This window comes from Acyrthosiphon pisum, chromosome A2 (genome assembly GCF_005508785.2).
Source record: "Acyrthosiphon pisum isolate AL4f chromosome A2, pea_aphid_22Mar2018_4r6ur, whole genome shotgun sequence".
In the NCBI taxonomy this organism is placed as follows: Eukaryota; Metazoa; Arthropoda; class Insecta; order Hemiptera; family Aphididae; genus Acyrthosiphon; species Acyrthosiphon pisum.
The window spans coordinates 12,305,109-12,319,278 of NC_042495.1; the positions used below are offsets into that span (position 1 = coordinate 12,305,109).

Consider the following 14,170-nt stretch of genomic DNA (forward strand, 5'->3'; position numbering starts at 1 on the left):
CATTGCCAATATACTAATATAATTACTTGTGTCTGTGATCTATATTTTTATTGTAGTTTTGATTTTATTAATTAATATAATATCATCTTTACTGTAGAATAATAATAAACCACACAAAATGATTTTTTATATTGGAATAATTATAAATATAATCATACTCCGAAATTGAGATCATCATTACATTCAATGTTTAGACTAAAGCATAGCGAACATTTGGATTTTCGTCAGACTGATGGAACACAACATGAGGGAGAGCTTGTTTAACATCAATTGATCACAAATTTCAAAAAAATTTTAATAATTCAAGTAATTCAAAGTTTTTGTAACTTTACTTTTAAGAATCCATCATATAAGTCAGTTTTTTAATATTAAGGAAATATCTAATGGCTAACATCTAATCATAGAACATTCGGTTATTAAGAATCCAACAAATCATTATTCCACTGCATTCTCTCTCATATTAATGTTTAATGCTCTAAATTGTATACACATTATTGTTGCACATACTTTGGCAAATGATAAAAATGCCATCTTATTATAGGTATTTCTTGAGTAAGATAGTTTTGTTAGGTATGGCACTATATATTTTTGAGCCCAATCCATTCCAAATTCTGTAACTAATTGTTTAAATATATCGAATGCAGTTTTCTGAACAGATGATTCTGGAAAATATTAAATTGCTTTATACAAAAGTAATTAATATGATGATTAAAAAATAGAAATAAATAATATTTACTTGTGTCAGTTAACAGTATTAAAAATGACTGTTCTAAATAGTCTTCAAAAAATTTGAGACCCTTCTGGATTGTCAATATATATAAATAAATTGCACCAGTGTTTCGCATTTTCCACGAATCATTTATAATAAGTGCTTTCAAACAACATATTAATCGATCTTCTGGCAGTACTATCAAATTCTAAACATATAAATAAACATTTTAATAACAAAAAATTATCAGGGTGAGCTTTTTTTAGAAAATTTTTGAGTTAAAAATTTATATTTTCTAAATATTTAATTATTAAAGCAAACATGTCATTAAGGTCAAGGGCTTTTCTTTACTTAAAAAATTAAGCACTATTTCTCTTTACAAATATGCTTATTATTTTGTAAAGCATAGATGTATATATATTATTTTTTAAAACAAATGTTATCTTAATGTATATTTTCTCTTAATGCAATGTAAAATTTAATTAATTAATTTTCTTATGGTAATATTATTAAATTACCTATTTATAGTTTATTATTGAGAGGAATTTAAAATTTAGAGTAGGTAGGTACTGAATAACCTATATAGAAGAATAGTATTTATATTACAATGTGCAGAGAAAAAATATATATCTTAAAAATAAAGTACCTATGTTAGGTAGTATAAGTATTAAAAAGAAAATGTGCTTTCTAAATATAATTATTATCACATTAAATTTTTAAATACACTGTATTTATATGATTATATTTACATTGTACTGTGATCCTAAAATATCCTCCATATATTTCACAACATTAAATATTACATCAACATTTTTGTCTTTAAGTAATTTGTTAACCAAGTCCACAAAATAATCTTTAATTCTGAAATATATATAGGCGTATACATAGTTTGTCAAGCAGTAGTAGCTTGCATGTTATAAAGAAGTATCTACTTAGCAGGTACATAATAATATTGTATTGAATTACAATAAATTTGCAGCAATAACAATTTTCTAATCACTCACTCAAAGAAAATGTGTATATTTACGAATTATAAATAAAAACTCTATAGCTAGTAGGTATATATTAGATAGAAACATTAATAATTTGAAAAATAAGTAATCTAAATATTCATGTACATCTGTGAAACTGTGGGCACTTGTTCAACATCTCAGTATCTCACATGAAAATCAATTGTATATATTTACATATAAATTATAGAACTCATAATATAATTGTATATATTTTGTATTACATTATACCATAGATCAAATCTTATTAATATTATGATATTCTTCAGTATTTTATTGGGTATCGGTGTAACCCATATTCACTTAACATACATTTAGCATGTACACGTGAGCAATGAGCCACTCGCTGTTATCAATTTTAGACATAAGTTGTAGGAATAAATAATTCACTGGGCGTTCTAAGACATGGTTTTGACCTTTGGTGGTTAAAATCATCGTAAATCACTGTATATTTTTCTCAATATTATATAAGTAATTGTTTATGTTTTAGCTGTTTAAATGTATAATGGAGTTAATTTAAAATATTTGTTTACAATAACATGTTCTACATAATAATATTTCAAAATAAAATAAGATATACCTACCTAAAATTTTTAAATTTTTTTTATAAGTTGGTGGATTTTAAATGAGAAACTACCTCAAAAATAAACATTGACACGCCCATCATAGTTAATCAATAATTATCACATTAAAATATTATATAAATGTATGTACACCAACTTACACTACATTAGGCATTATTTTTCCGAATTTTGCCAAAACAGCTGGGACCTCCAGTTTACATTTCACATCAGAATCATGACTTAGGTCGCATAAAGTTGGAATTAAAAATTTGGTTACCAATTTAGTAGCTTCTGTGTAAGTCAAATTTTCATAAAGGACAACGGTACAATCATAAAGAACACTGACAGACTGTAATCGAACTTCTATTTGTTGGTCTTTTGTTAAAGAAATGAGTACTTTCATTATATTTTCAGTAAGCTTTAAGCAACTTACACCAATTTCAAGCAACTATTTAAAAAGTAGTTCATTATTAAATATTTGATGCATAAATAAATTAAATACTGAAATAATACCTTTGCAATATTCTTGATGAGAATTGAGCGTACTTCACACGAAGGGTCATTTATTGAATTCAATACAATAGGAAGGATCATCTGTTTAGTATAAGAGACATCAAATTTTTTTGAAATTGTTATTGCTATTGATAAAGCCAAAATTCTAACATGTTCCTAATAATAGAAATATATTAATTTAAATTTACAGAAATTTGATAAAATTACCTACATTTTGGTCAAAACTAAATTGTTCCAAACGTGGAGTTAATTTACTGTCAAAAATTGACATATGAACAACTTCGCTGAAATCAACCAAGTTGTTTGCTGCATTTTGACGAACAGAAGGTAACACGTCCAAACTTAAGAAACAATGATAGTCCATTAAGTCACCTTAGTAAAACAATTTTACTATAAAATAATTCACAATATTCACTTAATATTAAATTAAATAAATTTACTTTGATGTTTTGGACTGACACGCATATACACCGTAGTGAAAAGATGACTGACAGAACAACGTTTAGTACATTTATCATTCATCGTCAAACTAGCAATTAAAGGTATAAAATAGTTTTCCAAATCGATTACTTCCATAATATCAGCCAATGTTTGCAATGATTTGATGGCTGCCATTCTTACACCACCAAGTTTAGCACCAGCCAATTCTTCTAAGGGTAGCTAAAAATTTTGCAAAATTATCAGCCAAACCATAGAAAATAATAAATAATAATTTGATTTGGCATTGTTTTCACGGCAAGTAGACATAGGCGCGAATAGGGGGGGCTTAAGGGGATAATCCCTCCCAAATATGTACATAGCCCCCCAAACATTTCCTACATTTTATTTTAAGTGTATTCACTATTCAATATTATCAAAGGCTTAAGCCCCCCCCCCCCCCAAATCCCAAACACTATTTGCGTCTATGTAGGTTGATACCTAGCTAATAAACCAAAGATCAACAATTTTCGTAAATTAAATATGGCATGGCAGGTCAATAGGCACCTACAGAAAATAACTAAATACAGTATACAAATAAATATCAGACTATGTAGAATATGTCTCGTTCTGTCAGGCGTGGTTTGCAGGGAGAATATTGGAAATATTGGTTAAGTGGCGCTATGAGAATGAGACATAATTATATCTCGTCGTTCATATTTTTAGCTTTTAACATTTTAAGTACCAAATTGTTATTAACTTAGTAGATAGTCATGTCATCCACCACCGAATACTCGTTATCGTGGTTGGTTTTAAATTTACAATTTGTATATTTATGGTGAGATATACCTATATATTGTCTAAAAATGAGTAACAATAATGGCCAATGGGTAATATTGTGTTATGCGTGATTTATATTTTTTTCAACATCTCCTTGACTTAAGTCAAGCCTTGGTCTTGCCACTGGAAGACTGTAAGTATTTACCTATACCAATTTTTTTTTTTATATGTTGTACACTTGTACTTACATAATGGATGCCTAAATATTATTATCTTACCAGCAAAATGTGTGCATATTTTGGTCCTCCCACAAAATATTCAAATTCGCCAAGAACTTCGGCTAAATTCTTCAATTCCGACAATTTTTCAGCAATTATAAGATGAGTAAGGTATGGTACTAAGTGTTTACGAGTATTTTCTGGGCCGAGTTTTAAAGCGACATCCCGTAAGAAATTCATCGATTCCAAACGATTCTATTGGTTCATATAATAACAAAATTCGTTGTTAGTAAATTTAATTCAAATTATAATATGACAAAATTTGATGAACAAAAAATGTAATTATATAATACATTATTAAAATAATACCTGTGTACGGTGTAGGTACCTAAATATATTTCAGTAGACAGTAAACATAATACGAACTATGATTCTGAATAAACATTATAAATTTAAGTAGCTACTTTATATGTATTAGGTAGGTGTTTAAGAATAAAGATTTTTACTCGCGCTTTGCGTGTTTTCGTGGGTATATTTAAATACCTACAGTGTCGTACTTGTAAGACATTTTTAGGAGGTTGTCCCTTTCCCACTGCTTAAATAAGTACCTACTAAGTAATAAGTAGGTGTTAGGTATAACTGTATAACTACTACCCAACTAGTAATAAGTAATATATAAATATATTTACTCCGAATCTGAGGTGGAACTATTTTTTATATGGTGTGCAAAAATAAAGAGGTATTGACAAAACCATTATACATAGAAAAATAGACAGGCACTTACCTAAGTTAAGCAAATACTTTGAAACAAAATTAAACAACATAAGAATTATGATAATGAGTGTCGCCGAATACTAATCGAAATCGACTGTTTTTTGAAAACAAATTACAGCGATGTTATAAAATAATCAAAAAACTTTATTTGTTTGAAATTTTAATACTTAATGATTTTATTCGTGATGAAAATAATAATTAATATTAATTTAAATAATCGTTTTTGTTATTTTTTTTTTGGCGAAATTATTTGTTGGCCATCCCCCCCCCCCACATCCGGTGTCACTGTTCCTAATTGTTATTAAAAAGTGTCAAGTAGTAGGGGAAACCGTCAAAATCGGTCAAAAATCATATGTTTCGTCAACAGATGGAAACTTACCACAAGGCGATCACAGTTCATGGTAGCTTCGATAAATGAGCGATCGTTCATACCATCGTTTACCACTAAAGGGTAGTCACTGCGGTAAGTTTCGGGCGTTGCTTGTTCAATTCGTTCAGCCATACTATACACTCTTCCCAGTAGACAAATCTGGATACTTAGAATAGTAAACGAATTACCTATTTTTACTTTGATTTTAAAATATCAATATTAGAAATGTAAATATCTATGTAATTGTAATAGAGCAAACTAAAATAAAACAATATTGACGATATACTCGTCTACCAGTGTTTTAAAACGAATATTATTTATTAACGATTGTGCAGGTACAAATGTCAAATTGAAAATGCAAAACAGCAGTTCTGTACTTTCGTATCGAAATGTCATTCATAATTCATCAAAGTCGACGTGCAGTCATCGTTGTTCAAGGGCGATTTCTACCATGGATGTTTTTTAAAATTAAAAGCCATCAAAGACGTATCATAAAAATATAACATATTACGCCTCCAGTAGACACGGCGTCAATTATTAAGTACCACCAATGCGGTAAGACACCAAAATACAAAATTTGGAATTCCACGGTCACCGGGTGACTAATAATATTAGTGTAATAGGTATACCTGATGTTATGGTCTAATATTTAGATGTTGAAAGGAGAATTTACTTCCACAAAATAAATAATGTCTGTGCTGATGGTTTTCATTATTTTTCACAACTCGCAATTGTTTATAATTTTTAAAATGTATGTTTATTAGACCGCGTTTTAATTTTCGTACATATTATCGAGTATAATAAATTAATAATTAATAACTTATAAGGCAGTAGTAGTCTTTACTCTTTAGCATAGATGAAAATAGGAAGAGTAAAAGTTAGTAGTTTTAATTTATATAGTATAGGTAGGTACGTACATACCTACTTGAAAACATGGGGGACTTCGCCTCCCCAACACCCTATACTATATAGTCTATCATCTACAAACACTGATATAGCTTATATAGTTATATCGAACACTCGTAAGTCGTAACAGACATAATAATACAATTTCGTTAAATAATTACAGACAAATATTTTTATAATTAAATAAGGTCGTATTTATAATATATATATTGGCATTTTATATTATTTAAAATTGATTAGTATAGTGTTAAAAATTTCGCATAAGTAACAATAATTATATTGTACTTGTAAATAGTTGCAGATGCTAAACAGGATTTGAAGTGTTATTGTCACTTGTAATTTGTAATAATATATATAAATTTCTATGAACGCTGAACAGTTTTCGATAACAATATACATAACATACATTAGTACATTAGGTACCTATACTAGTGGAGTACAAATATTTTTATTGGGAATGGGTAGGTATACATATAAAAAAAATATATTTGTATGTATAATTATACATAATTTTTAACTTTGTTTCATACAAATATACATAATATAGTAAAAAAAATACTAAGTGGGTGGTTTGAACTTCCACCCCCTCCCCCCGCTCCCATCAGCATGTACTCCACTGTACATTATTTTATCTCCTAAGTAATTTTTACAGGTATGTACTAACAATACAATTGTTTTTCTATACAACTTTTAACTTATAATATAACTTATTATTATTATTAACTATCAAAAATCAATAGGTATATAGGTAATCAATAATCACAAAAAACATTTGGCGAGGTTAATAATTGTTGGCTTATTTCCTACTCCACATTTCTAACCATGTCTTTAGTAGGGATGTTAAAATAAATTATAAAATTTTTTTAAATAACATTTATTTAAATGTTAGTGAGGCCTTATATTTTAAACTTAAATGTATTAGGAATCTTACAAAACTATGAAGAATAGATCTTCTGTGTGCAGTCAAAAAAGGTTTCTATTAAGAACGACGATTAATTGATTTCAGTACTATTTTCAAAATATTTGACTTATTTTTAAGGAATTATCATGAGATTTATCTTGAATTGAAAAAATAGCTTTTTTTTAGATTCAATTGTATTATAGCCATAAAATTTCAAAATCTGGTTTGATTTCTTTTAACCCCAATATCAAATTATTTTCACTTTTCCCTCTAATAATAAGTCTGTTCATTGTATTAAACTAATTAAGAATTGGCCATCTATTTTACATGTATAATACAAAAGTAAAAAAAAAAAATAGTTTGTGATTAGTGATTACACTGAATAGTGAATCCAGGTTTATAATTTCAAAGTTGATTAATCATTTCTTAGATGGTCAAATTAAATAATACTCAAAATAGATTAATATCAGGGGCGCCCACAAAAAATCAGCTCAGTGGGTGCAAAATTAAATTTATGTCATACATTCATAGGTAGTCACATCAGGGGCGGATCTAGAAATTTATCAAGGGGGGGGGGGGTAATTAAAATGTATCCAACAGATACTATTCATACTTAATAACATACTTTTTAATATCATTATTTTGAATATATTCTTACAAACTATTGTACCCAGACTAGAGTTTTCGGGTTCATCAAGCAGATTTCTGTCATATCTATGACCTCTAAATAGTATGTTTTGTTTACCCATAGTAATAATAGTATCAACGATTGGTAATAATCGTGAACGATTTTCCTTAAGGTACTTGTTTTAACCTATGATCACTATATCATGATATAGTATTTTCATATCTTATAAGTGTTCCATTTTTTCCAATAAGTTTAGAAAAGGAAACAAGAGGATATTTTACTAAATTGCCTGCTTTGCTGTTACATTTATTAAAAACGAACGTTATATATTACAAATTACGTACTAAGACATAACACTGGAATAAATTCGAAAACACGGAAATTTAGACGAGGGGTGGGGCTGGGGTGACGGTGGTTTTTAAGTATTTGCGATTGACGCCGAACGAAGATCGTACAAATTTTAAAAACGGTCGTACAAATTCATACAAATTACATGCTAAAAGATGGTGTAGTTGTGATCATTATTTTATAATTTTTAACCTAGCTGAAATCACATCACCCCAGCCCCACCCATTATTTTTTGTTAATAACGGGTAAACCGAAACCGTACAAATTTTGAAAATTATCATACAAATTACGTACTAAATAATGGTAAATGAAATTTTCAAAAATTCCAAATGGGTGGGGCTGGGGTGGTGTATGTGTTATAATCGTTATAACGATATGTAACGCTGAATAGAACTAGTATTTCTCACAAGTAACAATGTAATCATTTTTTATAAAATAAGCTCAAGGGGGGTATTTGCCCTATTACCCCCCTCCCCACTTAGATCCGCCACTGAGTCACATATTTACATTATTATACTATGATTTTTTTGTTCATTAAAAAAATCCCAGTGGGTGCAATGGCCACTCTCTGCGGGCGCCTCTGATTAATATGATAAATATAGAATATATAATTAAATAATTTGCACTTTGCAAGTAAGACAAAATATAGTAAATACTAATTACGCATATCATAACTCATAAGATTTATAAATAGTCACATATTTACATTTTACACTGGGAGCTAAATACATTAAATAACATTTGACATAAATTTTCATAAATAATTTCATATTGGTCAGAATCGTTCATTACACTGAATGAGATTTCAACCTAACAAGATAAATTTTTAATACTATATACATTATCATAAAATTAGAAAATTGTTTGATTATTTCTCCTTTATAATTTTATTTTAAATTTAGTTTTATTCATAAAATGTATACCCTTTGTTTTAACTCATTAAAATTTCTTAGGCAAATAGTATAATCTTAAATCAAAATGTTGAAGCGTATTTACTTACGCTTCATCTTACTGCCACTAAACTACAAACTTTCGACTATACTCTAAACAATCTAAATGATCATTTCGTGCAGCGGCCGTGCACGTGGAACAGGTCATACTACAACCATTTTCATGGGCATAGATGAGACATGCTAAGTGGCCATGAGCTGCAGCTTTGGTGCACACATTTCTTCCCCATTCACATCCAATTTTACGGCAATATTTTAAGCATGCTAAGTTCCCGTATTTTGCAGGAGTGGCACATGTTAATCTTCCTATCTGACATCCTATTCTATATAAGTATTTCATACAGTCCAAACTTCCACCTATTGCAGCCTTTTCCAAAATATTTAGACCCAGCGGACATCCGTGTTTTTGTGCATATACTAGACACTTAAAATGTCCTCCAAGGGCAGCATTATTAGATGTTTCTTGATCCCATCTACATCTATTTCGGTGTGCATATTTTAAACATTTCAAATGTCCACCTCTTGCTGCTGCAGCGCATGTTTCCAAGGTTAAGACACTTCCATTATTGTGCGCATATATTAAACAATCCAAGTAGCCACCAGCTGCAGCTTTGGTGCATGTCTTTATTCCCCATCGACATCCTATTTCATGAGCAAATTTTAAACATTTTAAAAAACCACCTTCTGCAGCGGCAGAACATGCTAAATTGGTCAATTTACATCCAGTTTTATGTAAGTACTTCATACATTCTAAGTGTCCACCTTTAGCAGAGTATTTTAAAATGGTATCACCATATGGACACCCATTCTCATGCGCATATTCTAAACAGTCAAGATGTCCATTTTTTGCAGCCTTCTTGGATGTCCTAGTGGTCCACTCAAATCCATTTTCATGGGCAAATCTTAAACAGTCCATATGCCCAACTCTTGCAGCTTCAAAACATGCAACCTTAAAGTTCTCACGATATGTATAGATACATTCTGTATGATTTTGATCATAGTATGGCAAATCAATATCTCTTTTAATGGCATCCAATATTTTGCGACAACAGTTCTGAATGTCAACTTCCGGTGCATTTCTAATTCTGTTGTACTCTTTTTTCTGAATGTCAATACAAGCATTATATGCCATTTTACTTAATGTAAATACAGTGCGCTTATCACAACCATTAGAAAAACATACACGGTCCTAGAAAAACAAAGACAGAGCGTTACATCAATAGAATTTCTTAGAATTATAATATACAAACTGTTATATTTACTTTAGGGTTTTCACGACGCATACATGGACATTTAATGTAGATATTCATTTTTAAATTTCTTTTTATTTCTAGTTGTATCCTGTAAAAATATAAAGCAGAATCTATGTTCATGAAATGGCAAAATATCAAATATTTAGAGCATACCTATGTTTGTGGAAAAAATTATGTTGGACTGGGCGCCTTAATATAAATGTTAAAACAGTATCAATAAACATTTATACTTTTACGATTGGTAAAATTATCCTGGTAAATTGTTAAAACTATCCAAAAAGCAAAATATAAAATATGACGTTGTAAGAAACAAATTCACTGTCAGACTGAATAATTTGACCGCCAACACGTCCAAAGATAGATTGAATTTATTTTAGTCATTCACAATCAAAAACAGTATTCAGTAATTTTCTACCGCAAATACATGAGTAAGATTAAGAATTTTAGATAAACTGATCATCCAAATTTAGAATTAAAATGTATTATCTTATGGAATATTCACCAATTTTATAAAATTCACATAGAAATATTATTTACGGTATTTTGAGATCATAAGTGAATATGTAAATAAATACATGTAAATTAATATATATTAATGCAATAATAGGCTTATTACAAATGTGTTGGGAGAAAAATAAACATATTGAAATCATAATATAGTATAATACCTATAAGATCATAGCCTATGCCCTATATATATTATATTTATAGCCAATAGGCAATAGGTAATTAAGGCTGGTGAAAGCAAACCATTTTTATGGGGTTGGATTGAGGAAATATTCTATTTCCATTTATCCATTGTGATTGATGTGTGACTGTGTGTATAGTGAGTAGTGACTGATCATTAATGTGCTTATAAGGTCCCCGAACACTTTATGCTAAGATTCTTGGAAATCCGTCATGTACCTACATATGCGCAGACACACATCACTATATTTTGAGATAAAAAAAGTTTCAATGTGAAAGTCCCAAAAATTGGTAGAAAAATTCTGATTTAAATTATGAAAACATATTTTAATTTCTTATTCCCTTTTCTAAGTATTTTTGAATTTTTGTATTGTTTTATTACTAATTAGTATAGACGTAGAGTAGGTACCAAAAGAATTTTCTTGTTTTTTTTCAAAATTCACCTTTACTTTAATGATAATAAAAAAAAAATTAAAAATTAATTAATTAGAAAAGAGAATAAAGAATTCAAATATTTTTTTCAAAATTAAAATGGGAGTATAATTTTTTTTCTTCCGCTTATTAGTTTAAATTCACAAAAAAACCAATCGCTTCCAACAGCCTTAATTATTGTGATCTGTGTATTGAATTGTGTTATTATACAGTAAAGAAATTAAACAATATTATAGAATATAGTCATATTATTAAGACAAGAAATATAATAAAATATAATTCAATATAAGGTTTAGAAAATGTAATTAACTTTTAATTACTATACAAAGTGTTTTTATATTTATAATAGTTACAAAATATTTAAGGATATTTTCTGTAAATATTGTAAAATGTATTATGTTTAAACATCAAGTTTAAATTCGGAACAGCTTAACCTTATCTGACTAACTCAAACTAATATAGTTATTAAATATTTAACTAATTTAAGAGAGAGACCAAACAAGTGTTGAAATTCTTAATTAAGGAACACCTAATTGTATATGTTAAAAGACAAACAAATTTCCGTTTTTTTTTTTTTTTTTGGGGGGGGTCAGGAGGTCAGCTGACCCACTGTTAATATTTGCTGATCAAATTGGTCTCTTTTCAGATCTTGGGTAGTTGGACACTTGGACCCTCGAATAAACACACATACAGTATAAGTAAATGTTTTTTGTTTTATATACCTAGTACCTACACAAGTATAGATTTCTAATCTGGTTTTAATAAGTGGCCCCTTGAAATGTCCTGACCTACAGTTTCCTCAATCTGGATCCGCCACAGGGGGCTAATAATAGTTAAATTTGCGGTTCAAAGGCGGGTTTGATTCATATTTCCCGGGCAGAAAAAAAATTACTGATCTGCCCCTGCTTAAGCTCCAGATTTTTTTGTGACTCAATGGGACCTAACACCATTATTTGGCTATATTAACAATTGAAATAAGATAAATTAAAATTCTACTAAATTAAAATCAACACATCCAATTAAACATTATAAATAACAAAATGTTATATTATTATAAAAATTACTATTGTGTTATGTAATTCGATAAATTATCAACTTTTTTAACGGTTATTTAGAGTGCTAATTTTGAATTAGAGGGTGCTAAGGACCCAAAGCACCGCCCCTAGTTGTGCCAATGATGCACCTTTCAACAAGTAGGTTGATGATATACATTGATGCAGCTGAGAAAAACCAAAAATAATGGTTTACTAATATTGGTTTAAATTATTTAAGGTTTTAACATATTATTATAATATTGTTGTGAGTTTTTTTATGGTGGGGAGGGTGGTAGGGGGAGTTGAGGTATCCTAACATGGGCAGTAAAAAACTTACCAACTTAGTACGAACCTAAAGGCAAGCACTAATCAGTGGAGGCAATAGGTCCGCAAACCACACCAATTTAAGTGTAGACTAAGGCAGACTAGTTAAGTGTATGCCGTCTGGGCTATAGTGGTCTTGTGACTTGCGACGAACTTAAACTCGATTTATTGATATCACGTTATAATGATATAGTAGTAAATATTTGAGCCACGAACCGAACGATACGTCAGGGCGACGATCTAAATGCGAGTCGTTCGTTATTAACTTTAATTGTTTTATTAATATTACGAGTATCAGGCAGTATTTGGCAAAGATCGATAGAAAGACATTAATTGGAAAATCATAACTAAAAATTCAACTGCAAGTTACAAGATGAGAAAAGCATAGCGAGACGGTGAAATACGCTTAGGTGGCAGGCGCTCAGTAAGTCAGAACGTCCGTCCCGTACAACCACGGTTAAAGATGGATTGCTATAGTTTGTGTTTCGTAGTTCGTGCTTAAATATTGTGCCTCGTACGTTTCGTTATAGAATTACAACTCCGTCAGTAAATTAGGATTTAGGAGTTAAGACAGCTGACAGACCAATAGTATAGTAAATAAAAACTGTTTATATCACTAGAAAAAAAAAAGTTTATATCACTATCATGGATGAAATATATCATATCAGTTTAGCTTAGAATAAACAATAAATTACATTTATCACTGGCCGCCGAATTTAAAAATATTTAAATTTTCGATATTATATTATTATAATAATAATATACAAATACAATTTCACAACTGAGCAAAGCCGTGTCTAAGGGGGGGGGGTCCAGTACGCCCCCACGAAAATTTTTCATTATGTCTTATTTTTAACCAAATATCAAAACAAAAATTCAATAAAATTACAATATAGTAGAAGCCACTTATTAGAAACACTTTGGGACCAAAGTGAAATGTGTCAATTAACCGATTGTTTCTAATAAGCGATTTAAATGTCCTAATATACGGGCGATCCGTCCTGGTACATTTTGTTTCAATAACGCGATTGTATCAATAATCCGTGTTTCTAATAAGCGGCTTCTACTGTACATGTTTTGGACCACCACCACCCCCCCCCCCCCCCCCCCCCCGAAAAAATTCTCGATATGGCCGTGCAAGTGTGCAACTGAGTATAATATAAAGACATAAATTTCCAGTCATATTGGGCATTACTGTACTTAGTATATTTATTAGGCAGTGGTATTTAGATTATGAGTTTTAACATGGTAACTAGTAAGACAAAAAGTAATAACATATTAAGGGGGCTCCCGTCGATGAAAAAAATGTGACTTTTAAACCAATAAGCTAGACAAAACTGGAGAAATTTGGTT

General features: G+C 29.6%; 2 protein-coding genes across 3 annotated transcripts; both read right to left on the reverse strand.

Annotated features, from left to right (window-relative positions):
• Positions 1–174: 174 nt before the first annotated feature.
• On the reverse strand, positions 175–5,486 carry LOC100161727 (probable serine/threonine-protein phosphatase PP2A regulatory subunit). Its single transcript, XM_008181260.3, has 8 exons — positions 5,364–5,486; positions 4,271–4,465; positions 3,236–3,455; positions 3,007–3,167; positions 2,796–2,951; positions 2,444–2,730; positions 737–917; positions 175–662 (listed from the first exon to the last, which is right to left on the reverse strand). Exons 1-7 carry the CDS (start codon positions 5,484–5,486, stop codon positions 911–913), a joined length of 1,149 nt encoding a protein of 382 aa, XP_008179482.2. The 3' UTR covers positions 175–662; positions 737–910.
• A 968-nt stretch (positions 5,487–6,454) lies between these two features.
• Positions 6,455–13,874, reverse strand: LOC100159678. 2 transcript variants are annotated; one of them, XM_016801528.2, is made up of 3 exons: positions 12,846–13,874; positions 10,350–10,428; positions 6,455–10,276 (listed from the first exon to the last, which is right to left on the reverse strand). In XM_016801528.2, the coding sequence occupies exons 2-3, from the start codon at positions 10,395–10,397 to the stop codon at positions 9,155–9,157; spliced, it is 1,170 nt and encodes a 389-aa protein (XP_016657017.1). In that variant the 5' UTR covers positions 10,398–10,428; positions 12,846–13,874; the 3' UTR covers positions 6,455–9,154. The 2 variants fall into 2 exon arrangements, with proteins under 2 accessions (XP_016657017.1, XP_003242074.1); XM_003242026.4 differs by having other exon boundaries at positions 12,831–13,874.
• Between the last annotated feature and the right edge of the window lie 296 nt (positions 13,875–14,170).